Consider the following 25799-nt stretch of genomic DNA (forward strand, 5'->3'; position numbering starts at 1 on the left):
ACAATGATTGCAGGACGAGGCTGCCTGCGGGGTGTGGTTTATATATATATATACACACACACGAATCGAAAGCTCCACGTGTGGTTTGTTTATGTTGGGGCTTTTTTTGAGTTTTGTTTTCCTGGGAATGACGTGGCTGCAGAGTCTCCAGTCTGCAGAGACCGGGCTGGGGCTGGGGCTGGAGCTGGAGCAGAGGCAGCAGTGAGCAGTCCAACAGGTAAGTGGAGGCTGTGGGCAGGTGGTAACTCCCCTCTCTCCCTCTCTCCCAGTGCCGATCCTCCCGCTCGGGCGATGTTGCAGAGTCTGCGCTTCGCACACCTCTCGCTCTCCCCAGCGCCCTCCCCCAGCCCAGCATTTTAGACCAACTTCCGCCCTCACTTCGCAAACGTCGCCGCTCAGTTTCCTGGCCGAGTTGCTGGTTTTGTTTTTGGTATCTCAGCTTTTTGTTGTTGCCACCCCGGGGCCACATTATCAAATTCGTGCTCCCAGTAGTCACACTGGGCACTTGCTGAGGACAGTGCGAGGATTTATTACCCTTTTCTCCAGCGGATATTTTGGAATTTGTAAGTCTTTTTTAATTGACGTGTGGTTTAGTGCCTCTCAGCTGAATCCTGGGCCATAGAAAGTTGGCTTTTTTTTTTGATGCAGCCCCAGTTGCTGGTACTAACCGATCTCGCTGTTTTGATTTAGATTTTATCCACCAATGAGCCAGCAGTGCAAAGAACAACACTTTCAAACCTCCAGACCCAGGAAATTCAAACAGGACAAGCCAGCGAGTAAGAAATAAAAGCACAAAAAGGACCCAAGTCCTGAGCTTGGTGAGTGAGCTCCGACGGCATGTGGTCCTAGCACTACAGGTTCGAGACTGCTTTTTTTTTTAGTAAGTGTAAATATTTCTACCAAGTTTCTTTTTAAAAACATTGATGGGTTGTCATGTTTGAGCTGACGCCCTGTTGAATGCAGGTGGAAGGGAGGCTGCTTATGGGCAGAAAAGATAGTCATTTGGTAATGCAACTTTGTTGAGGCCTGTAGTACAAATTTGAGATGAATCTGGAAACTGGGAAGGTGGGGAGGTAGGTGTGGGTGGGGGGAGGGTGGAGAACTGAGGGAGGTTAGGTTCCACAGTTTTGAAGTCCTGGGAGAGAAGTTAGAGGTGGAGAACTTTGATTTCAACCCAACAAGAAGGTAGGGAGGAAAAAGCAGATAGGATGGTGCGTTTTGAAGGTTCCTTCAAGCTTCAACAGGAACACAATACATAGGGAAGAAATTGTTGCTAATGGGGGAAGAGGTTGGAGATTGTTGACTAATTTGTTATACTGGTCTTGCATATAATTTGCTTCTGAGCTCTCAATGAAAGCACTCTACAACACGGTCTTCTTTAAGAAACTTCATTGGTGTCAAAGATTCAACAGTGAAACAGACTGTAAAGTCCTGTAAACAAGCTATTTTCAATAGACCAAAAAGAACAGATCATATATTGCTGATTCGCCAGCCAGTGTCTTACAGTCCTTACTCTCTCAGAACGTGTTATGATTTGGAAACCTTCATTAAATCCCTCCCCTTACATTTTTATGTGTAACTAAAAAAAAAGCCCACATTTTTTCAAGCTGCAGTGGGCAGAATTTTTATGAGATGGCTAATAGCCAACAGAGAATATCATTGGGGTCATGAGAGACAAGTGATAGCATAACATTTTACCAAATGAAACCACCGAGTTGTTAGTGACCAAACTATGATCCGCCGTCCAATTGTTTTAGCAAAATCAGCATTGATTTATGTTCTTGATGAAGGCTGTAGCGGTTTGCATCAAAATATAGAGGAATTTATTCATAGAAACATAGAAATTTACAGCGCAGAAGGAGGCCATTTCGGCCCATAGTGTCCACGCCGGCCAACAAAGAGCCACACAGCCCTTGGTCAGCAGCCCTAACGGTTACATATAAACCTATGATCAATGACGGAACGGCTCACACAACTGCGACACCTCTTATACTGAAACATTCTACACTCCACCCCAACCGGAGCCATGTGATCTCTTGGGAGAGGAAAAAAACCAGATTAAAAGCCCAGGCCAATTTAGGGAGAAAAAATCTGGGGAAATTCCTCTCCGACCCAATCAGGTGATCGAAACTAGTCCAGGAGATCACCCTGGCCGTATTCTATTCCCTGCAGTACTTACCATTATATCGGCACCGTCCAACAAAAGGTCATCCAGTCTAATCCCAATTACCAGCTCTAGGTCCATAACCCTGCAGGTTACTGCACTTCAAGTGCCCATCCAACCATCTCTTAAAAGTGGTGAGGGTTTCTGCATCCACCACTCTTCCAGGCAGCGAGTTCCAGGTCCCCACAACCCTCTGTGTAAAGAAGCCCCCCCTCAAATCCCCTCTAAACCTTTCACCAACCACCGTAAAACTATGCCCCCTCGTAATAGACCCCTCCACCAATGGAAATAGGCCCTTACTATCCACTATGTCCAGGTCCCTCAATATTTTGTACACCTCAATGAGGTCTCCTCTCAACCTCCTCTGTTCCAATGAGAACAAACTCAGCCTATCTAATCTGTCCTCATAACTAAGATTCTCCATTCCAGGCAGCATCCTAGTAAATCTCCTCTGCACTCTTTCTACTGCAATCACGTCCTTCCTATAATACAGCGACCAGAACTGCACGCAGTACTCCAGCTGTGGCCTAACCAAAGTATTATACAATTTAAGCATAACCTCCCTGCTCTTATATTCGGCCAGTAAAGGCAAGCATTTTGTATGCCCTCTTAACCACCTTATCCACCTGGCCTGCTACTTTCAGGGATTTGTGGACAAGCACTCCAAGGTCCCTTTGTTCATCTACACTATTAAGTAGCCTACCGCTTAATGTGTATACCCTTTCCTTATTAGCCCTCCCAAAGTGCATCACCTCACACGTCTCTGAATTAAATTCCATTTGCCACTGCTCTGCCCACCTGACCAGTGGATTGATATCCTCCTGCAGCCCATGACTTTCCTCTTCATTATCAACCACACAGCCAATTTTAGTATCGTCTGCAAACTTCTTAATCATACTCCCTATATTCAAATCTAAATCAATGATATATACCACAAAAAGCAAGGGATCCCTCTGGAAAAATTAAGTTAAAAGAGTCACCTATCTTTTCCGAGACCGGTTTTCAGAAGTTAACTATGTTCACTGTGACCATGTCTCTAACACTCGGGTCTCCATGTAACTTGCACAGTACTGCCACTGGAATTTCAGCCAAGTGTGATGCTGTTAGGGGCCTTTGCTCATCAGGATTTCTATAAAAATTAAGGGTGAGCTCGTGACATTTTGTACTATACTAGCAGATTTCTCATGTGGCATTGCTCAGTGTGTCAGAGGATATGCTAAATTGCAACAGGAAATAAGTAGGATGTTTACATGAAGTGCACACGAAATGCAAGACTTTTAATATGTGACAAGACGATCTAGTCTGGAATTGCGTACAGCGTCAAGACCAAGGGCTCAATTTTGCCCAAGCCTGTTTTCTGACATATTGCCAGAGTTATGTCCGTTTTACTCGGACAGAAATGCACCAGAAATAGTTTGCCAAAGTTTCCCCGATGTATAATTCAAATTTGGCGCCATGCAACGTGTCCAGTCGCCTCAGAGGGAGGGGGGGGGGGGGAGGGGGGTGGTGTGGAGCCTGCTGTCTGCGCCGAAAAAATGATGCTGCACCTTCTGCGCATGCGCGACAAAAATGTTTTTGACGTTATTTCAATGGACTCGCGTGCGCAGTACAGCTCCGGGTTAGTAATCGGCCATTTTTAAAGAGTCAGTTCTGTGTGTGAGAAGGAGTGCTGTGTGAGAGCATTGGAAAAATCGGAGCTGCAGCAATACAAGATGTAACGCAGTGCAAGGATCAATAATTTCCTACAGGATGAAGTGGAGGCACTGATTACTGTGACTGAGAACAGATGGCAGGAGCTGGACACCAGTAGAGGTCACACAAAAGTTCCACCCAAAGAAATGAAGAAACGAAGAAACGCTGGAACCAAGTTGCAGAAGATTACTGCACAATGATGACCACCCCAAGATCTGGAGCCAGTGTAAAAAGAAGTGGCAGGACCTTGGTCAAGTGTAAGTGATATTTTCATTTATTCAATAGAATTGCAAATGTTGCCATCTATATATGTCCCACCCAGCAGAAAGATACCCTCTCTTTAAAAAGTTGCATTTTCATCTTTGCAGAGGAAGACGGCACATAATAAAAGGGAAAGAACTCGAACAGGAGGAGGCCCGGCAAATCTGCACCCACTGACACCATTGGAAGAGAGGGTCGCTGCTTTGATGGATCCTGCCTGGAGAAAAGCAACCACCACTGCACAAGCTGGGCCCACACTTGAAGGAGAGGGTAAGTCCTGCAAATTCCACAGTCTGGCTTTGCTAAATGTTAAGTACTGCGCGAGCTAGCCATGCTTCGGTTCCTGGGGATGAGTCCGTCAGCTACGCTTCGGTTGATGCAATGTGCTATCATTCATTGTGGTCCTTCAAAGCAGCCTGCTGCCTGCGCTGTGTGAGCCTACGCATGCCACCCACCCTTCGCACTCCGCTGCTGCTAACCATTTGTCTGTGTTCTGTTATATTTTTCAGAACTTGAGGCCAACCCTATGATGCAGAAGAAGATTCAGGTGAGGACGAGCCTGAAGAGAACATCTTCCAATCCCGTCCTCCAGACCAAGAGCATGGGAGTGAGGAGGGAGGGGATGGAGATGGATGAAGGCCCCACTGTTTTACTGACTTTGGAGGTGCAGGTGCCGTCCATTGTGGTGCCAGCGCCTTCAGTAACTAGTGGTTTGAGTGTTGGTGGAACATTCCATGGTTTCCTAAAATCCGAGGCTGCGGGTCCCAGTGGTGTGGTGCAGCGCGGCACACCCAGGGCCTCGCCTTCCGAGGCTGCGGGTCCCAGTAGTGGAGTGCAGCGCGGCACACCCAGGGCCTCGCCTTCTGAGGCTGCGGGTCCCAGTAGTGGAGTGCAGCGAGGCACACCCACGGCCTCGCCTTCCGAGGCTGCGGGTCCCAGCGGTGGGGTGCGAGCCACACCCGTGGGGAGGAGGAGAAGGAGAACTCGACCGCGCTCTCCTGCGGTGCAGGATCTAACAGATGATTGCAATGAGTGGGGAGAGCATTGACCTTGCCCGATCACTCTGGAACACTATCAGTGGGGTGGGTGATGAGGTAGCGGGACTGTCGGGAGAAGTAACAGCAGTCTCACGAGAAATGGGAACGGTGTCAGCGCATTCTCTCCCTTATGGTCACTGTCAGTGAACATCATGGAGGGTATGTTCGAGATGGTGCAAACATTATCACTGAACATGAGAGAGGGAATGTCACAGGTAGCTGAAACAGTTTTGCTCAACATGAGGGAGGGAATGTTGCAGGTTGTTGAGACACTTGTCAAGGTGCATGAGGGACAGCATGTTGGAGTTAGCTGCTGCAATAAGGGAACACGCCCAGACCCCGCGCCCATTGAGGAAGGAAGTTCTTGCTATTGAGGGAGTGCAGCGAAGGTTCACCAGACGGATTCCCGGGATGGCAGGACTGACCTATGAGGAGAGACTGGATCGACTGGGCCTTTATTCACTGTAGTTTAGAAGAATGAGAGGGGATCTCATAGAAACACATACAATTCTGACGGGACCGGACAGGTTAGATGCAGGAAGAATGTTCCTGATGTTGGGGAAGTCCAGAACCAGGAGACACAGTCGAAGGATAAGGGGTAAGCCATTTAGGACAAAGATGAGGAGAAACCTCTTCGCTCACAGAGTTGTTAACCTGTGGAATTCTCTACTGCAGAGTGTTGTTGATGCCAGTTCGTTGGATATATTCAAGAGGGAGTTAGATATGGCCCTTATGGCTAAAGGGATCAAGAGGTATGGAGAGAAAGCAGGAAAGGTACTGAGGTGATGATCAGCCATGATCTTATTGAATGGTGGTGCAGGCTCGAAGGGCCGAATGGCCTACTTTCTATGTTTCTATGTTTCATTGACAAAATCAACTGCCACTCATACTCCAATCCCCACACCAGCCACTGTAGAGCCCCAAGCACATTGCCATCTGGGCACTCAACATTGCGGTCCACCGCCTCTTTCCCCCCCCCCCCCCACCAAACAGGTGCGCACTACCCGAGATGTTAGAAAGAATAAGCTTGGTACCAACCCCAGAAACACCTCGCCGCCTGTGGGCAGGGGTGGTGGAATCACCAAGAACAAGCACGGTGTGCGGTCTTAGAATAAGATGGAGGAGAGATGGGTGCAGCCTTTCTTTGCTGCTGCTGTTATTGTTACTATTGTAACTGTTCACAAATTAAAAGATTTTTGTAAGTTATGTAAATTTACAAGTTTAAAAGTTTTTAAGTGATCTTAAAGTTTGTAAGTGATCATAACTGAAAACCTTAAAGTTTGATACAAAAATAATTGTATTTAAGTTAAGTACAAAATGTTTGTTAAACTTTTGAATGAAATATATTTTACATTAAATGTGAATCCGTTTCATTATTTGTTCCATTATTAATACAGCAGGCAGGACAGGTTCTTTGCTCTCTCTCCCCAACGTCTGTATGGATGGACTTCTCTTTCCCCCCCCCCTCCCCAGTCCAACTCATTGCAGTCTTGTTCCCATTACAGCAGCCTTCCGATCGCCACCTCTTTCCCTCCCCCACCCCCCGGACTTGTTTTCCAGCCGAGCCCCTGTGTCAGGGCGCAGGGCTGATTCTGACGGCCGATGCTACGACCCTCCAGCCCTGCTTGAAGATATTCGGTGGCGGCGTGTGAGTAAAAAATTAAAAGTTCAGAAATCCAAGAAACTTCCATGTGCTCCATTGGAAGGTTTAAAAAAAAAAGTTGAACTTTATTATGGATATTTCAAGTGTTAGAGACTCTCTCCAAAAACGTAGATGAAAAACAATGGCGTCTTTTAGCGCCGATTTTTCAATGTGCGCTGCTTTCTGTTAACTCACCAGAAGGTTTTTCAGGAGTGGCCAGATACTCGACCTAGGATAAAAAATTGGGGGGCAAACTGCGAAAAATGCTGAAAACTGGCGCAGACATGAGGGAACGTCAAAAAAACCTAACCTAGAAAAATCGTAATTAAAGCAGTTACGCCGGCGCAGATTCCAGGGAGAAACTTTGAATTAAATAATTATGCCAGAAAAAATGGCACGTGTCAAAAAAACAGCACAAATGCCCCAGGAAAATTGAGCCCATAATGTTGGTTTAGGTGTAGCAGCGGGGAATTGGTTCAATTGGACCAGGGCACATAGATGTAATTCAGTCTCCATTTTTAGTTTATACACTCCTTATTTTTAATATTTTTATTATGCATTCCGAGGTCTATAGTTATAATGGAAACTGCTTATGTAAATTTGTCACGCTGTAATTATAACTCTTCTCCAGTGGCAATGATGTGTCACCTTCAGTGGTAGGAGCATGTAATTACATTGTGACAAGTTTACATTATAAATGTGGACATATGAATCTCCATCATCATCATCATCATAGACAGTCCCTTAGAATTGAGGAAGACTTGCTTCCACTCTTAACATGAGTTCTTAGGTGGCTGTACAGACCAATACGAGAACCACAGTCCCTGTCACAGATGGGACAGACAGTCGTTGAGGGAAGGTGGGACTGGTTTGCTACACGCTCTTTCCGCTGCCTGAGCTCTCGGCGACGAGACTCGAGGTGCTCAGCGCCTTCCCAAAAATATGGCGAGCATATTTTTAAGTTGATCGTGTTAGACTGTTTTGTGATGGATCCTTTTTACAGCCCTTACATAACAGATGTAATGAAACACTCCACAACGTAAGGGCTTCCTCCACTTCGGGTGGTCTTTGGCCAGGGTCGCCCAGGTGTCAGTGGGGATGTTGCACTTTATCATGGAGGCTTTGAGGGTGTCCTTGTAACGTTTCCGCTGCCTACCTTTGGCTCGTCTGCCGTGAAGGAGTTCCGATTCATGCATGCAAATATATGATTTGTAACACATTGCGTGGATGTTCACTTAAACTATTGAAAAGCACCTAGCATTACAATTAAAGAGCGACTTTGATTGCCCAAACTTGGTTTGTGTTTGACGAGCATATTTTTAAGTTGATCGTGTTAAACTGTTTTGCGATGGCTCCTTTTTATATCCCTTGCATAATAGATGTAATGAAACACTCCACGACGTAAGGGCCCAGAACTTGCCGTCATTCTCCCTGTGACACTGACCACAGCTTGAGGATTTGTCGAATGCACAGCATAATGTGGAAATCTTGAAGTTGCAGTCTGTCATTCACTGCTTCTCCACAGGCTGTGCCGTGAACCCCCAACCCCAGAGCTGGCAATTGGTGAAATTACTGATCTGAACAAAACATATTTTCCGAACAAATAGCGTTGTTTGAAACCCCTTTAAAAAGTTAGACCCATTCAAATGAGGTGTAACTGGGTTTTGCACAGCGATCTGAGTAATAACTACTCTGGCCCTGAAAAACAAATTTAATATTGGTGGAATGTCACATTTCAACATTGAGTTAAAAAATTATTAGAGTTTAAAATTGCTAAAATATATATATTTTTTTAAGTTTGTTCATGATATTTCAGTATCTACCTTAACTCAGTGTATGTAAAAAAAAATCTTTATCTCGCTCTCGGTAAAAAAAAATAAAAGTGATTATTCGTGCTTTCCATTTCCTAGTTCTCAGTCTGTGAGAAATCTGCATTGTGATTGGCTGCTTAGACAGCTTGTTGTCATCACAACAACTTGCACTATGAGATTCCCACTATCCTATGTTGATTTCAACTGCACGTTGGAAAAGCCGAACGTCTCACCACAGATCGCGAGATCTTGGAGCGAAGCTTACTTCAGGGCCAGCAGTGAACACCTTTGCTTCACCACTGACCGCAAATTATGGGCCAAGGTCTTTTTGTGAGCCATAGGCAATAGACATAAACATATAAGTGATCTGGGAGACACCAGTATTCTAACCTGTAACTATCTTAACTTGCATGCTTCTGGAGGTCCTCATTTCCTTGTTTAAACCCTAAAATTACATGTATGGGACTACTCGCATCTTTGTTCCCCACAGGATCATACAAAGGAAAGAGGGAGGCAATCCTATATAACTTGTTTTACATTTATTCACGGATGTCGCTGGCAAGGCCAGCATTTATTACCCATCCCTAATTGCCCTTGAGAAGGTACCTTCTTGAACTGCTACGGTCCGTGTGGTGAAGGTACTCCCACAGTGACTTTGTTGAAGTGGCTTGGTATAACTGATTGGGTTGCTAGGCCACTTCAGAGGGCAGTTAAGAGTCAACCACATATCTGTGGTTCTGGAGTCACATATAGGCCAAACCGGGTAAGAACGGCAGATTTCCTTCCCTAAAGGACATTAGTGAACTAGATGGATTTTAACGACAATCCGGTAGTTTCATGGTCACCGCTACTATTGCTATTGAGGGAGTGCAGCGAAGGTTCACCAGACTGATTCCCGGGATGGCAGGACTGACATATGAAGAAAGACTGTATCGACTAGGCTTATATTTACTGGAATTTAGAAGAATGAGAGGGGATCTCATAGAAACATATAAAATTCTGATGGGATTAGACAGGTTAGATGCAGGAAGAATGTTCCCAATGTTGGGGAAGTCCAGAAGGGTAAGGGGTAAGCCATTTAGGACCGAGATGAGGAGACACTTCTTCACTCAGAGAATTGTGAACCTGTGGAATTGTCTACCACAGAAAGTTGTTGATGCCAGTTCATTAGATATATTCAAAAGGGAGTTAGATGTGGCCCTTACGGCTAAAGGGATCGAGGGGTATGGAGAGAAAGCAGGAATGGGGTACTGAAGTTGCATGATCAGCCATGATATTGAATGGTGGTGCAGGCTCGAAGAGCCGAATGGCCTAGTCCTGCACCTATTTTCTATGTTTACTGACACTAGCTTCTTGTTCCAGATTTATTTAATTAACTGAATTTAAATTCCCCAGCTGTGATGGTATTTAAACTCACGTCTCTGGATTACTAGTCCAGTAACATAACCACTATGCTACCGTACCAGTAATAATGAATTAACCAATATATCTTTTCCTAGAGCACAATCATTTAACCAAATTACTGCTCTGGACTCGGTTATCTCGTCCTTGACTTACTACATTTTACATTCTGCAGCTTGTGATGTTTAGACTGGAGTCTGCTGAATCTTCAGTTCTGTGTTCGTTCAGAGGGATCACTTTAAGGTGATGAATTAAAAGCACCCCATTAAAAGTATGTTGTTTTAACTGCAATGCTTTTTAACCTTGTAGCATGATGGTACGGGTACACACCATTGCACTTTCTCTCATTGCCATTTTCAGATTTTTCTTTCAATATGGTTGTAGATTGTGGATAGTTTTGACTATTTTGACTTTAAAACATGTTCAAGGAGGTTAGTAGGTAAGTCATTTGTAAGTGAAAGGAGTTGGCAATTGAGAACTAGGAGAGAGAGAATGCAAACTGAGGTAATCTGACAGAGAAGCAGAGCAGAAATTGAGTTGGTGGAGAGCTAGACCAAGTAGGGAACGAGTGAGTGTAAATGAGACACACGAAGGGGAAGGATTGAGGAAGAAGAAAGAATCAGGTGATAAACTTAAGCAGAGGAAAGTGAGATGGGAGCTGACGGGTGAACCGAGAGAGAGGACACAAATGGGAGGGGGAAAGAGACAGACGAAGGGTGGGAACCAAGGGGAGGGAATAGAAACTTGAGACATGGTGGGAACTGGAGGGAGGAAGAAGACAGATGATTCAAATTGAGTGAGTGGGAGAAGTGGGGAGGAAATTGGAGAGGGGAGAGAGAAAAGAAAATGTTGGAAAGAGAACAAGGCAGGATGGAATCTTAAGAGAGGAAGGGGAGAGAGACAGAGTTTGGAAATGGGTGGGGGTGGGGAAGAAAAGGGTGAAAACTTGAGGCAGGAAGAAAGGGATGTAGAGTGATGCTGAATGTCAAATTGGGAGCTGGAAAAGAGATTAGAAACCGGCTGAGACATCTGAACAAATGCTGGAAACACACAACAGACCAGGCAGCATCGGTGGCGAAAAGATGTTATCTTTTCAAGTGCAAACCCTTCTTCCAAACTGAGGAGGGGAAATGTATATTGAAACATCTACCAAATCCAGAAAGGGATCATGAGTGGTATGGTACGAAAGCAGTAATACATTAAAGAAACAAAGGATAAAGTACATTTATAAAGGAACATACAAAGGGAAGAGGAGGAGAAAACCAGCTGAAACAAGGAAAGTGACCTGAAATGGAGTGAGGGAAGAAACAAATGGGAATTGAAAAGGGAGGAAGTGAGAAGGGTTAAAAAAAAATGTTGGAAATGGGGGAAAATTAGAAACTGAGAGAAGAATTGAATTAGGAGGAGAGGACTGCAATAGAAACCAGGAAAGACAAACAACTGAGTGGAAGGAAGATGACGCAGGGAAACCGAAACAGAAACTGGGTCTGACCTGATGTTGCAATTGTTGATTCACAGTTCTCTTTTCAGCTTTGTTTATATTTTGATTTCTTTTTAAATCACCAGTAGCTCAGAGAATTGGCCTGTTGATCTTTCTGATCCAAGCTCCATTGAGCAAACATCATTGGCAAATTTACCCGTGGATATTTAATGTTGTGAATCAAATCATCCCGCTTCATTATTAAAATGTCATTAGTATTCAGTTGTAATTCTTTTAATCCTTCTCTATATCTAATGTTGAAGAACTTACTCCACAATGGTTCTCTGGCAGTTGTCGAAATTGGAACTAATTTTTAAATTCTTTTGAAGTTGGCCCAATTTAAAAACAAAAAAAAAATTAACTTGTTTAGATTAGCTTCACCTGAGGCAGTCATTCAAACTTGTTACAATTTTTAGGCGAGTGCAAAGGTGCGTTCGGAGGGCGGGAGTGGGGTGGGGAAGGGAACCAAATCATAAGCAGCAGATCAGGCGCGCTGACTTTTCATCTGAATTCCCAGTAAATGTTCTCATCCTGTAAAGCTTTACCCCAGGTGCGCTAAATCAATTGCCTCCGTGTGCTTCTGCAAATAGAGTTGCAGAGATCCTCTTATTTTGAAATTTATTGTAATTAGTATTTTCCAGTGTGAGAGCAGGTTGGATTGTATTTTGTCTTGGTTTAATTCCTTGGAAATGCTGGGAAAATGTGTTCAAATAAAGAGAGTGCAGTGCAAGTCCCGTGCTATAATCACCCACATTAAGAAAGATGCAGAGTAACGATGGAGCAGCCAGCTTGGAATTGCTCAATAGAAAATTCAAGGTTGTTACTTGAAGTATATCTTGAAACCAGCATTTGCATAAAAGTTAGACTGTAAATGCATCGAGTGGCAAATACTTCAGCTAATTTTTTGAAGCTCTTGTTGCACCTTAATTATGTATGTCTTTCTACTTAATTTCGAGTTTAATCTTTGTAACTATATCTTTTACTAAATGAACAGCATAAAATATGCAGGATATATTGCATAGTCACCCCATTCAATAGTGCCAAACTATGTTATAAATATAGCAACCCAATAATTTGCCTGCTTGCCAATCATCCCTGTCCTCACCGACTTCTGTTGGCTCCTTGTCCTCCAGTGATTTGAATTCGAAACCCTCGTCCTTATTTGTAAACCCCTGAATAACCTCGGTCCATCCCTTCTCCACAATTTCTTCCAACCCTCTGTCTCTGCCTGTGCCCTTTGGCACTCTGACCCTAGCCCTCCCCTATGAAATTTGAACCACCTCGGCCCTGCTTTACTGGAACACCCTCCCTAACACCCTGTCTCGTTGCTTTCTCTGTCCTCTCCTTTAAAACCATTCTCCAAACAAATCTCCTCCGCTGTGCTCTTGGTCACCTCTCCTAATTTGTACACTTCTGTACTCACTACAGTGATTTCTGATGTGTAATTCTTTAAAAGTACTACATAAATACAGGTTTTTGTATACTTACCATTCGTAAAATAACTCCTAACATGATCTTAAAGCTGATTGCTTTCTGCTTTGCGTCACCTTGGCTCAGTGGTAGACTTTGAGTGAGAGGTTGCGAGTTCAAACCTCATTCCCGAAACTTGAGCACATAATCCCGGCTGACACTTCAATGCAGCTCTCTTGGATTAATGCGCAGTCTGCTCGCTCAAGTGAATGTACCATTCACAGAAGATTAGGGGTGTTTTACAAGTGTCCCGTTCAACATTTATCCGTCAACCAACACCACCAAAACAAATTATCTGGTCATTTATCATATTACTGTTTGTGGGACCTTGCTGTGCACAAATTAACTACCACATTTGCCTACATAACAACAGTAACTATACTTAGAAAGAAATTAATTGGCTGTGAAGCGCATTGGCATTTTCTGAGAATGTGAAAGACGCTATATAAATTGAAGTTAGTTCTTTTCTCTTTGTGCCTCACTGCCTGTCTTTTTCTTTCTTTTTATATTGTCTTGTTTGGGCTGTCACGGAAAATAGCTGATTCACCTTCACAAATAATATTATTTTGCAAGAGTGAGAAATATAAAACAGTAACTTGTGTTCATGCACCTATATATTATCCACTAGCTAAAAACACTTCCTGGCAGCTGGCTTTGGTGAGTCCTGGCAGTTTTATATTTAGCTGTGAAACACCTACCCATCCGCACTCAGGAACCCAGCAGAACTAGCGCGTGTTTCAAGCAATGTAAAAGCCTCTCGATAGTATCCAAGGGCTAGAAATTTTAGCTTAACGTGATTTTTTTCCCGTTCAAAGTGCTTTTTTGTCATTAAAAGAAAACTAACAAAATTGTCCAAAGGTTAAGAATGGCCGTTTTGAAATACCGCCAAAGAAAGAATTGCCAAGGTGCAACGGCAAAAATAAAATGCACCGCCTAAATTTGGCTGTTTGGCAAACCCATACTCGTGTGGGGAAAAAAAACGCACGAGTAAAGCAGGTGTTACAGCCTCAAACGTCGATAAGTATGAAGACCTGCAAAAAAGCTAATTAAAGTTTTTATTTTTTAGTTCTTTGCAGCGATTACTTGGTTAAGGGTCTTGTAAATGTTTTGTGATTTTTTTTTTTTTGCATTTTTTTTTTGTGTGTGTTTTCTCCCCTCCCAGGGCCTGCATTTTTGGCGTTGATAGGCCTCGGGCTAAAGTTGGCGAGATTGCAGTTTCCACCGCGAATCCTCGTACAATGCCGTTTTTTAACAACAGGCCTATTTTGTGGCCAAATTTACCCCGTTTAAAAAAAATAGTGAAATTTTTATTCTTATTTCTTCACAAAAATGATATTATTTATCAAATAACAACAGGCTGGGGAATTTCTAGCCCCAAGACTTTTATTGTAGTATTTGCTAGAAAGGGGGCTGATGAGTCACAGTAACAAAATTTAAATGTATTCTTTTTTTTTGTTAGAGAATGGATCTGATTGTACTTGCAAATCAACTGAAAGATATCGGAAATGAAGCATTTAGACAACGGCATTATCTTGTTGCAATCCAGAAATATGATGAAGCTTTGCACATCCTGCAGAGTTTTCAGCCAGTTGGGAGGTAAGAATTGTTTTTGAGTTTGTAGATGTTACACAGGATACCCGTAATACAGTCTTTCCCATCAGTGTCCTTCCTCCAGGTTTCACTAAAGTGCTGAGGAGGGTCAATTTTAAATGGATTGCAGTGCTGTGATTTCTGTTTTGGGGTCAACTTGCTCTATTGGGGTATGAGTTATGAGGCTGAGCACACATTTCACTCCTTGCCTGCACCGTTGACTAAGATGTCCACTCGGAGCTGCGTGCTGTTTGCCTTTTCCTTTCTTCTTTCCACCATCTCGGAACTTGATATCTCTGGTGCGCTGCTGTGAGAACACTGAAGTGCATTTTTTTGTGGAGGAATAAAGCGTGCATCACCTCTTGATGTGCTAGGCGTACATGCTTCAACACGTTTCATGGTTTTTCAAAAATGTGAACATTTGGGTGAATTGTGTGATAATTAATACTTACTTCAGTTTATTGAACAGCATTAAAATGAAGCACACCGTGACCAGGTATAAGTTGGTGTAGATTCGGAGAGACACTGCTCCAAAAATGTGTCGTAACTCCAATATGAGATTATGACTTGACAATCCTTACCGTACCACTTGACAGTTGCATTTCCCCACAGTCTTAATTGAGATTGACAATTGATAAGGGAACGGTATTTCAATTTAATCACTAATTCCCTTTGTGTATCTACACGCACGTGTGCTCTCTAACTCCCCCTCACTCATATCTCGGATGCTTTTATACAGTATTTATAACTTTAATATGTAGATACCTATAATATATTAAAAAATTAACACTTGCGTGCACTTTCTGACTACAGAACCTTACTTCCCATTGTCACATTTTTGTTACACTTTTGTGCCAACATTTTCTATTATCAATTCCTACATCTACATTTATAATGGCAATTGCTTATGTAAACTTGTCACGTTGTAATGACATCCTCCCAGCAGAGGTGGTGCATTAATAGCCTGCTGAGTGAGCCTCAGTGAATAATGGCCCCTCCATGCAGCAGCAGTTACTGGACAGCGATCGAATGATGGGGCCTGTTCAACTCTGGCTCCTTTCAGTGCTCTAGCTGAGAACTCTCTGTTTTCAGTTTGCTCCCCTCTAGAAAGCACTGACTCGCACAGTAAAATAAATTAATAACATGTTATGACACACAAACACGGACAGTCTTTTACCAGTCAGAAATAAAAATGCTTTTTTTTTAACTAGCAGAACCAGAATTTTATTGGAATTGTAGAATTGTCCTTGTGTCTCAGCAATTTAAATCATTCAATGGTCTTTTCCCTCCCTGTCTCTGTAACCTCCTTCAGCCTGCTCACGTCCCCCTTCCCAACCAACCACCATCCTACATTTTTCAATTTTTCTGACTGGCAGCTTGTGCATCCCCCTTTCCTATCGCCTTTAGCCTAGGGGTGCCAACTCTGGTTTGACGTATTCTTGGTGATTTGATCATGTGATATTTGATCACAGTGTTCGATCATGTGACACCGCTCCTGCTAATCATATATTTGATCACGTAATATTTGCCCACTGTTTGCAAATGTTATTACATTTACCTTAGTTGAGTGTCTCAATGTCACCAAGACCCGAATAAAATATTTGACTTTGCTTTGTAGTGAGATGAATAACAATTTATAAAGCAAAGAAAAAACAGAAAATAATGGAAGGATTTAAGAATCAGTAATGGAGCTGAATTTGCGGTCCCTACAGTTACGTACGAGATGCTTACGCGCCCGTAGGAGCTGCGCAAGTTCCGGGTTTAGGCACTGCGTAAGCACTGAAACCCAGAACTTGCGATCTGTCAAGAATCCTCTTGACAGATTGCACGAATATTAAAGAAATGGGCCTCCACGGGCGGAGAGTTGGACTATATGCCCAACTTCTGCTCAGCAAATGCCCTTTAAATTCTTACGATAAACGGACTGCTTTTACCAAAGAAAAATAAAATGTTATCACTCGTTTATACATTTAAAAACCCTGTCAATAAGGTAAGTTTTAGCCCCGTTAAAACATAAAGGGCTAGAAATTCGGCAGGTTTTTGGCGATATTTGGCAAAAATACGGTCGGAGGGAAATTCTGTGACTATTTGCGGCGGAGCTTTCCACGTACCGCTGGAGAGAGGAGCGTCGCCGTGGAAGACCGAAATAGCGTTTTTACCAAAGATTTGCCCCTCTCCGCACCCATATTCTGCACGCAGAATACTGATGTAACTATTTGAACTGCACTTTTTTTTGACTGACAGGCATCTGTCTAGCCCCGACTCCCCCCATGCCCGTACTGCCCTTTTTTTTGCCAGACAAGTGACAAGCCTCGCCCCCTTCCCGCCCGACTCATTCCCTTCACATGGTGACGAGAAGCAGGACCTGAGGCTCCGACTCTTTCCCCTCTACCCCTAAGCCCCCCCCCCCCCCCAAGACGGCTCTTGGGAGGGGAGGGGAGAGGGGAGGGGGGAGGAGAGAGGCTGGGGTAGGGGGGAGAAGAGAGAGGCTAGTGGTGGGGGGATGGGAAGAAGAGAGGCTGGTGGTGGGGGGGGGAAGAAGAGAGGCTGGCGGGGGTGGGGAAGAAGAGAGGCTGGTGGGGGGAGGGTGAGAGAGGCTGGAGTGGGGAGAGAGGGGCTGGCGGGTGGGGGGGGGGCACAGGGGAAGAGAAAGGCTGGGAGAGTGAGAGAGATTGGGGTGGGAGATGCTGGGGGAGAGACACGAGTGGGGGGGAAGACGGATCACATTCTTCCAACCCCCTACAAGGGACATCGTTGGAGTGGATGATATCCAGAAGTCACATCACCATCACTATTCACTTCATACCCAATAAACCTATTAACAATCCATATACAATGCCTGCCCCCCATCTATGGTCGGGGTGGGGGAGGGCGGGGATGCACGCGCTGGGGTAAGGCACTTCGGCTGAGGGAGGCATGCACTTGGACTGGGGTAAGGCACTTTGACTGGGAGAGGGGTGTACTTGCAGTAAGGCACTTTGGCTGGCCCTTGCTGTCTTCTGGGGAGCTCTGTCACTTCAAGAAGGCAAAGTGGATCGATCGAGTTACAATTTGCAAAGTTAATGAGACCTTGGACTGGGCGATTCCAGTTACACATTTCAGTGAAACTTCAGGGTGTGGCTTATCCTCCAAGGGGACCAATCAGAAACAAAGGGTGGAGCATGGTGGCCATTTTGGCAGTACAGATAAGCATGTCCTCAGCATAGCGACAGGGGAAGTATGAAGACCTGCAAAAAGGTAAGTTAAAGTTTTTATTTTTTAATTATTTTTCAGCGATTCGATAGATAAGTGTCTTGTAAATATTTAATGAATTTTTTTGGTGTTTTCCCACCCTCTCAAGGCTCAACTCGCAGCGGTATCGGCCTCCGACTAAAGTTGGCGAGGACCCTCGTGCAATGCCGATTTTTACCGCTGCGCAAATTAAAGGTTGAACTTCTGGCCTGATAGCGATAGCGAAGCGATAACGGTAATTTTGGCGAAAAAATAGTTTTCGCTGAGAACCGAATTTCTATTACATTTTTGTCTAAAATATTTAATTAAATGGCATTTTAATAATTTTAAATATGTAATTTAAAAAAATTTATTTCATGTTCGTATATCTTTTTAAGTGATCTCCATTCATACTTATGGGAGTTCCGTACAAACGGAAACCCCGTAAGTATGAATGGGGACTCCCTTCTTTTATTGGTTGGGCCAGCCCACATGATCACAGGGGCGCTTGAGAACTGCATGGGCCCCTAGGATACGTGGGCCTTTACCCGTGGGTACCCGGAGAGGCCTAGCAATGCAAAACTACGAACCTCCCGGACCACCAGGTAAATTCGTAGATTTCTTACATCCACCCATGGGAAGCCTCCGACAACAAATTTTCCCTCATTGTGACCAAGTAAATTCCACTGATTCAACAAAAACATCATCAATATAAATAACTTCTACCTAAAGTTTTCGGACAATTTTCTGACTTTTTACAATACACAGCAAGTTATAAACATCATAAAACCAAAACCAAACCTAATTCAATTCATTGACTCCCACACCCCCACATCAACTCTCCCTCCCCAGTTTGTGTTCCTCTCTCCCTCCCTCCCCCAGTTTGTGTTCCTCTCTCCCTCCCCCAGTTTGTGTTCCTCCCTCCTTCCCCAGTTGGTGTGGCTCCCTCCCTCCCTCCTCCAGTTTGTGTTCTTCCCTCCTTCTCCAGTTGGTGTGGCTGGCTCCCTCCCTCCCTCCAGTTTGTGTTCCTCTCTCCCTCCCTCCCCCAGTTTGTGTTCCTCTCTCCCTCTCTCCCCCAGTTGTTGTGGCTCCCTCCCTCTCTCCCTTCCCCAGTTTGTGTCCCTCTCTCTCTCTCCCTTCCCCAGTTTGTGTCCCTCTCTCTCTCCCTTCCCCAGTTTGTGTCCCTCTCTCTCTCCTTTCCCCAGTTTGTGTCCCTCTCTCTCTCCTTTCCCCAGTTTGTGTCCCTCTCTCTCTCCTTTCCCCAGTTTGTGTCCCTTTCTCTCTCTCCCTTCCCCAGTATGTGTCCCTCTCTCTCTCTTCCCCAGTTTGTGTCCCTCTCTCCTTCCCTCCCTCCCCCAGTTTGTGTCTTCCCCTCTCTCTCGTCCGTTTCCGTGTTGTAATTTTTACATAATTTAAAATTTGAGTGAGAAGACGAACTTAACAAACACGTTCTATTTATAGGGAGTTGGCTGTGCTATTCTGCAACAGGTCGAATGCCCTTTATAACCTGGATATGTGGCAACATGCTTACGAATCTGCACATTATGCTACTGCCATGGACTCTACTTATATCAAGGTAAATGTGTGTATATCTCACTATCGTGGTGTTGATCATGGTGAGTTGGTGCATGCGTTGAAGTGTGAGGCATATAGGTTGCATGGTTTTTTGTTTCTGAACAACTATATAGCACCATTAATGTATAAAAATGTCTCCAGGCATTTTATAGAAGTGTACTCAGACAAAAACAGGTTATAGTTTTACCACATTGAATTCACTTGCCCTGTAACATTTAAATTAAGCCTTCTCATTGGACTGGATCTGTCTTCTATTTATTGTGTTGCTGTAATCTCACATAAACCTCGTTTTCCGACACAGGGCTACTACTGGGCTGGCAATGCCAAACTGAAGATGCACGATGATTTTACAGCATGCCAGTTTTTCTGCGAAGGGCTAAATATCTTGGACACAGACCGAGAAAATTCTCATAACCAGATTGCAGATTTCATAGTGGGAATCCTGATTGCTGACGGTGTGTTGAATCTTGCACAGTGTTCTCCAGAGCCTCTAGTAATGGATTTAAATGTTAACACACCTGGTTGCTTAAGTAGCAAGCTTTGAATCAATAATTTAACATCAGAACTGAGTTGAATATAATATAAAAGGAATAGAATATAAAAGCAAAGAGATCATGCTAGAACTTTGTAAATCATTAGTTAGGCCTCAGCTGGAGTATTGTGGGCACCACACTAGGAAAGATGGAAAGTCCTTAGAAAGGGTACAAGGGAGGTTTACCAGGGTTGAGGGACTGTAGTTATGAGGAGCGGTTGGAAAAGTTAGGACCGTTCTCCTTGGAACAGAAAAGTTTAAGAGCTGACCTAATAGAGGTTTTCAAGATGATAAGGGATTTTGATAGAGCAGATAGAGAAAAATTATTCTCTCTGGCGAGTGAGTTAAAAACTAGACGCTATAGATTCAAAATCATTGGCAAAAGACCTAGAGGGGAGATGAGGAGAGGTGGGGTGGGGTAGGGGGTAGAGAATTGGGGGAGGGGGAGAACGAAGAGAGGGGAGCTTTTGGCTCCAGGGGTAGAAAGGTTACTTCTATGCCAAATCATAGAGAAGATTAATTGGCATAACAAACAAAGGAAAAACGCGCAGTTTTTGATTCATGTCTTGTGTCCTGACAAAGTTGTTACAACTCCTGCCATTTCTTCTTGCTCTGAACCTCCCTTTAATATCTTGACTCTTCAGAGACAATCTCATTGGCTTAACATCTTGATCGGCCACTAAATACAACTTAATCTATGGAATATCTTCCACGGCTGAGGTATTAGATGGAAATCTCTAGGATAATGCATTCAGAGTGCAGTATCGCAGCCACCTTACTTGAAAGCATCATAGTGAATAAATATGGGTTTGGGAAAGTATTAAATCCTAGACGTTATAAAATGGGAAAACACATGGGAGGGTGTCTAGTTGGAGCTATATATAGTGTTCAGGTCAGGCCATACTTTGGATGTGTGTAGTTTTAGGCACAGAGGCACAAACAAAACTTTCAGGCCCTGGAAACCGAGCAGGGAAGGGCCAGAAGTTAATCACTAGTGGCGAAGGACTGCATTAGGAGGAAAGGTTAGAAAATCTTCGACTCTTCAGCCTTGATAGTAGATGAATAAGATGAAACTTTCGTTTAAATAGCACCTTTCAGACACCTCAAAGCTTTTCACAACCAAATGAATTGCTTTGGAATTGTAGTCATAACTGTTTTTAGACAAACATGGGAGCCAATTTGTGCACAGCAAGATTCCACAAACTGCAAATAGGATAATAACCAGTCTGTTTCTGGTGGTGTTGGTTGAGGGATGAATGTTGGCCGTGACATTGGGAGAACTCACTACTCTTTGAATAGCACTGTGGGATCTTTTATGTCCACCTGAATTGGCAGACAGGGTCTCAGTCTAACGGCTCATCTGAAAGGTGGTGCCTCGAACGGTGGAGCACTCCCTCAGGACTGCATTGGTGTTAACCTAGACTATGTGCTCAAATCTCTGGAGTGGGGATCAAACCTATGAACCTCTGGCTCACAGGTGAGAATGCTACCAATGAGCCAAGGCTGACACCTGATACTAAATGGAATAGAAAAGGCTAATCCTGAGCTCTGTTTAAGATCAAACCCTGAGGGATATGGGTACAAACTGGTAAAAAGTCAATTTAGGACTGAAGTCAGGAAGCTTGGTTTCTCACACACAATGATTAATACATGGATGGGTGTTCTGGGTGGGGTAGTCAAGGTACAAAAAATTTGAAGTTGTTCAAAAGGCAGTTAGATCGTGCTGGTTTTATGGGAGAATGAGTTGTATGACCTTCTCTCATCTTTATGAAGAACCTCCTCCCATTCTGCTACCTCATAAAAATTCTGCCTGGGATCTTGATCAATGCGAAAGCATCCTGAACCAATTATAGGACGGATTTCCTGCCCCCCATGTGCTTGGGTACTAGTCAGACATAACACACTTAAAGAAAGTCTACTGCTGCTGCTGGCAGTCTGAGTGGTCGACAGCAGTGGACATAGCTACCACGGTCAGGATCTTCTGTCCAAAAATAGAAACCTTGAAGGTGTTTGGCACAAATTCTCAGCTTGTTTTAAAAAAAAAATAAACATAGGACTAACCTTTTAGTTGCTGAATGTTTGCTGCTTGCTACTCTCTGATCAGAGAGGGGCCTGGCATAGAGCCTGGAGCTCCTCAAAATGGGAACCTGGCCGGCGAACCGACAGCAAGATGAGTCAGGAGGGCTTGGAAATCGCAATTGTAACCCTTTGCCTGGCCTACTGTAGTCGCAGGTATGCTGGCCCGTACTAATCCCAAGGCAGCATAAAGGATCAGATGTCATGGGTCGCGACGCCTTTATCCTGTGCTTTGCACATAGGGAATAAGCATTGTCAAGCCAACATTCGCTCCATATGCCCATACTCCTGCAAGTCCACTGTTTGAGGTGCTTTATGCAGCTTTGCTGGAATGAATCGCCATTAACCATCTTCCTGCTTGTGATTTCAATGAGTTTTCCTTTCACCTTTATTGTAAAGTAACTAATATGGCCGCATTGTATTATTGCCAGCAAGTACCACTAATTAAGAATAAAACTTTATGCCTGCATGTCAACATACATTATGATTTTTAGATCATTATTTTAACTGCTAACCTTATTTTCATAGGGACTGGCAGCAGGTCTTGTGAGGTCCTAATATGGAAAAGTTACAGCTGCCAGATTTGGCAAATAGTTATTGAAAAAGCTGCAAAAAAAAACTTATGGAAGGTAAGCACAGTCACTCAGTGATGGTGATTAAAATTGGAACTTGGCTGAACCAGATATTGTATTAGAACACTAAATGTACATCATGGGAAGTAGAATTTTACAGCACAGAAGGAGGCCATTCAGCCCATCACACCTATGCAGACTCTCTGCAAGAGCTGTCCATTTGGTCCCATTCCTGTTCGCATGAGGTTTTCAATGAAGCTCTTGAACATTGAAGTCAATTGTCATAGATTTATTAATACAGTACATGGAATAGTACTTAAACATACTTGCAACTGCAACTGATGGTTCTGTTGGGGATGCAAACATGTTAGAGTTCTGATCTCAGTATCTTAGGCTTTTAGGAATTCAAATACTCCTTAACTACCAGTTTGTATACATTTCTCTCACTCTCTCCACACGTTCCTGCATTACATGATTAGACACAAGTTAAAACAACTCCATATAAGGACATTCAATTGATGTATCCCTTAACAACAACAACTTGCATTTATATAGCGACTTTAACGTAGTAAAACGTTATCGAACAAAATCTGACACCAAGTCACATAAGGAGATGTGAGGGCAGATGACCAGAAGCTTGGTCAAAGAGGTAGGTTTTAAGGAGCGTCTTAAAGGAGGATAGAGAGTCGGAGAAGTTTAGGGAGGGAATTCCAGAGCTTGGGGCCTTGGCAGTGGAAGACCACCAATGGTGGAGCGATTAAAATCGAGGATGCTCCAGAATTGATGGAGAGCAGAGATTTTGGGGGAGGCTGGTGGAGGGTTGTAGGGCTGGAGGAGATTAGAGATAGGGAGGGGTGAGGGCATGGAGGGATTTGAAAACCAGGAGCCAATGTAGGTCAACGAACACAGGGGTGATGGGTGAATGGGACTTGGTGCGAATGAGGACATGGGCAGAAGAGGTTTGGATGACCTCAAATTTATGGAGGGTAGAATGTGGGAGGCTGGTCAGGAGTGTGTTGAAATAATCAATTCTAGAGCTAGTAAAGGCATGGATGAGGGTTTTAGCAGCAGATGAGCCGAGGCAAGGGCTGCGTCGGGCAATGTTACGGAAATGGAAAAAGGCGGTCTTAGTGATGGTGCGGATATGTGGCGGGAAGCTCATCTTGGGGTCAAATATGACACCAAGGTTGTGCACTGTCTGGTTCAGTTGCCAGGGAGAGGGATGGAGTCGGTGGCTAGGGAACTGAGTTTGTGGTGGGGACCAAAGGCAATAGCTTCAGTCTACTGCACAAGATAAAAGTTCACTGGGTTGGGGGTAATATATTAACATGGTTAGAGAATTGGCTAACTAACAGAAAACAGAGTCGGGATAAATGGTTCATTCTCTGGTTGGCAACCAGTAACTAGTGGGGTGCCGCAGGGATCAGTGCTGGGACCCCAACTATTTACAATCTATATTAACGACTTGGAAGAAGGGACTGAGTGTAACGTAGCCAAGTTTGCTGATGATACAAAGATGGGAGGGAAAGCAATGTGTAAGGAGGACACAAAAAATTGCAAAAGGACATAGACCGGCTAAGTGAGTGGGCAAAAATTTGGCAGATGGAATATAATGTTGGAAAGTGTGAGGTCCTGCACTTGGGCAGAAAAAAATCGAAGAGCAAGTTATCATTTAAATGGAGAACGATTGCAAAGTGCTGCAGTACAGAGGGACCTGGGGGTACTTGTGCAAGAAACACAAAGGGACAGTATGCAGGTACAGCAAGTTATCAGGAAGGCCAATGGTATCTTGGCCTTTATTGCAAAGGGGATGGAGTATAGAAGTAGGGAAGTCTTGCTACAGCTATACAGGGTATTGGTGAGGCCACACCTGGAATACTACGTGCAGTTTTGGTTTCCATATTTACGAAAGGATATACTTGCTTTGGAGGCAGTTCAGAGAAGGTTCACTAGGTTGATTCCGGGGATGAGGGGGTTGACTTATGATGAAAGGTTGAGTAGGTTGGGCCTCTACTCATTGGAATTCAGAAGAATGAGAGGTGATCTTATCGAAACGTATTAAGATTATGAGGGGGCTTGATAAGGTGGATGCAGAGAGGTTGTTTCCACTGATGGGGAAGACTAAAACTAGAGGGCATGATCTTTAGAATAAGGGGCTTCCCATTTGATGAGAAATTTCTTCTCTGAGGGTTGTAAATCTGTGGAATTCGCTGCCTCAGAGAGCTGTGGAAGCTGGGACATTGAATAAATTTAAGACAGAAATAGACAGTTTTTTAAACGATAAGGGGTTATGGGGAACGGGCAGGGAGGTGGAACTGAGTCCATGATCAGATCAGCCATGATCTTATTGAATGGCGGAGCAGGCTCGAGGGGCCGTATGGTCTACTCCTGTTCCTATTTCTTATGTACCCAATAATTTAAATTTTCCTTACTTATCAAGCTCTTTTTCTGTTGGGCTAACAAGATTGGTATAACTCCCTTAGTTTGTTACCTTATCAATAGTTTCACTCTTGTTCCATACAATTGATATTCTACCAAATGAAACCTTTAATTATAAATCTGTCTTTGTTTCTCTATCTTTGGTAGCAATTAAAAAGAATGACTTTTGGTCTTTTGTTTTCTTTTGCGGAACTAACTGTTTTTCCACCTGTTCTCAGATGATTAGTTCCAATTCTGGATGAGCAGAAATTTTATCCAGTTGAATATTAGGAAGACCGAAGCCATTGTTTTCGGTCCCCGCCACAAACTCCGTTCCCTAGCCACTGACTCCATCCCTCTCCCCAACTTCTGCCTGAGGCTGAACCAGATTGTTCGTAACCTCGGTGCCATATTTGACCCTGAAGTGACCTTTTGACCACATATCCGTAGCATAACTAAGACCGCCCGTAACATTGCCCGCCTCTGCCCTTGCCTCAGCTCATCCGCTGCTGAAGTCATTATCCATGCCTTTGTTACCTCTGGACTTGACTATTCTAATGCACTCCTGGCTGGCATCCCACATACTACCCTACGTAAACTAGAGGTAATCCAAAACTCGGCTGCCCGTGTCCTAATTTGCACCAAGTTCCGCTCACCCATCATCCCTGTGCTAGCTGACCTACATTGGTTTCCGGTTAAGCAGTGCCTCGATTTCAAAATTCTCTTCCTTATTTTCAAATCCCTCCATGACCTCCTGCGCTAATTTCTACTTATGCAGCTCGGTGTCAAATGCCTTGGGATGTTTCACTATGTTAAAGACGCTATATAAATACAAGTTGTTGATGTAAAGTTCTCTAGGAACCAGTAT

General features: G+C 43.9%; 1 protein-coding gene across 8 annotated transcripts in view; it reads left to right on the plus strand.

Moving 5' to 3' along the window:
- LOC139273173 (TPR and ankyrin repeat-containing protein 1-like) overlaps window positions 1-25799 on the plus strand; it is a 129513-nt gene that overhangs the window by 38618 nt on the left and 65096 nt on the right. For 2 of the 8 annotated variants that reach the window (XM_070889711.1, XM_070889776.1), the window contains exons 2-7: window positions 691-880; window positions 10184-10251; window positions 14418-14554; window positions 19220-19334; window positions 19635-19788; window positions 22470-22570. In XM_070889711.1, coding sequence (XP_070745812.1) covers window positions 14421-14554; window positions 19220-19334; window positions 19635-19788; window positions 22470-22570 — 504 coding nt within the window. In that variant the 5' untranslated portion in view covers window positions 691-880; window positions 10184-10251; window positions 14418-14420. Of the gene's footprint in view, window positions 1-261; window positions 564-690; window positions 881-10183; window positions 10252-14417; window positions 14555-19219; window positions 19335-19634; window positions 19789-22469; window positions 22571-25799 lie in introns of those variants that run through there. The other 6 variants (XM_070889757.1, XM_070889728.1, XM_070889747.1 and 3 more) reach the window with 6 other exon arrangements.

Source organism: Pristiophorus japonicus, chromosome 1 (genome assembly GCF_044704955.1).
Source record: "Pristiophorus japonicus isolate sPriJap1 chromosome 1, sPriJap1.hap1, whole genome shotgun sequence".
Taxonomy (NCBI): domain Eukaryota; kingdom Metazoa; phylum Chordata; class Chondrichthyes; family Pristiophoridae; genus Pristiophorus; species Pristiophorus japonicus.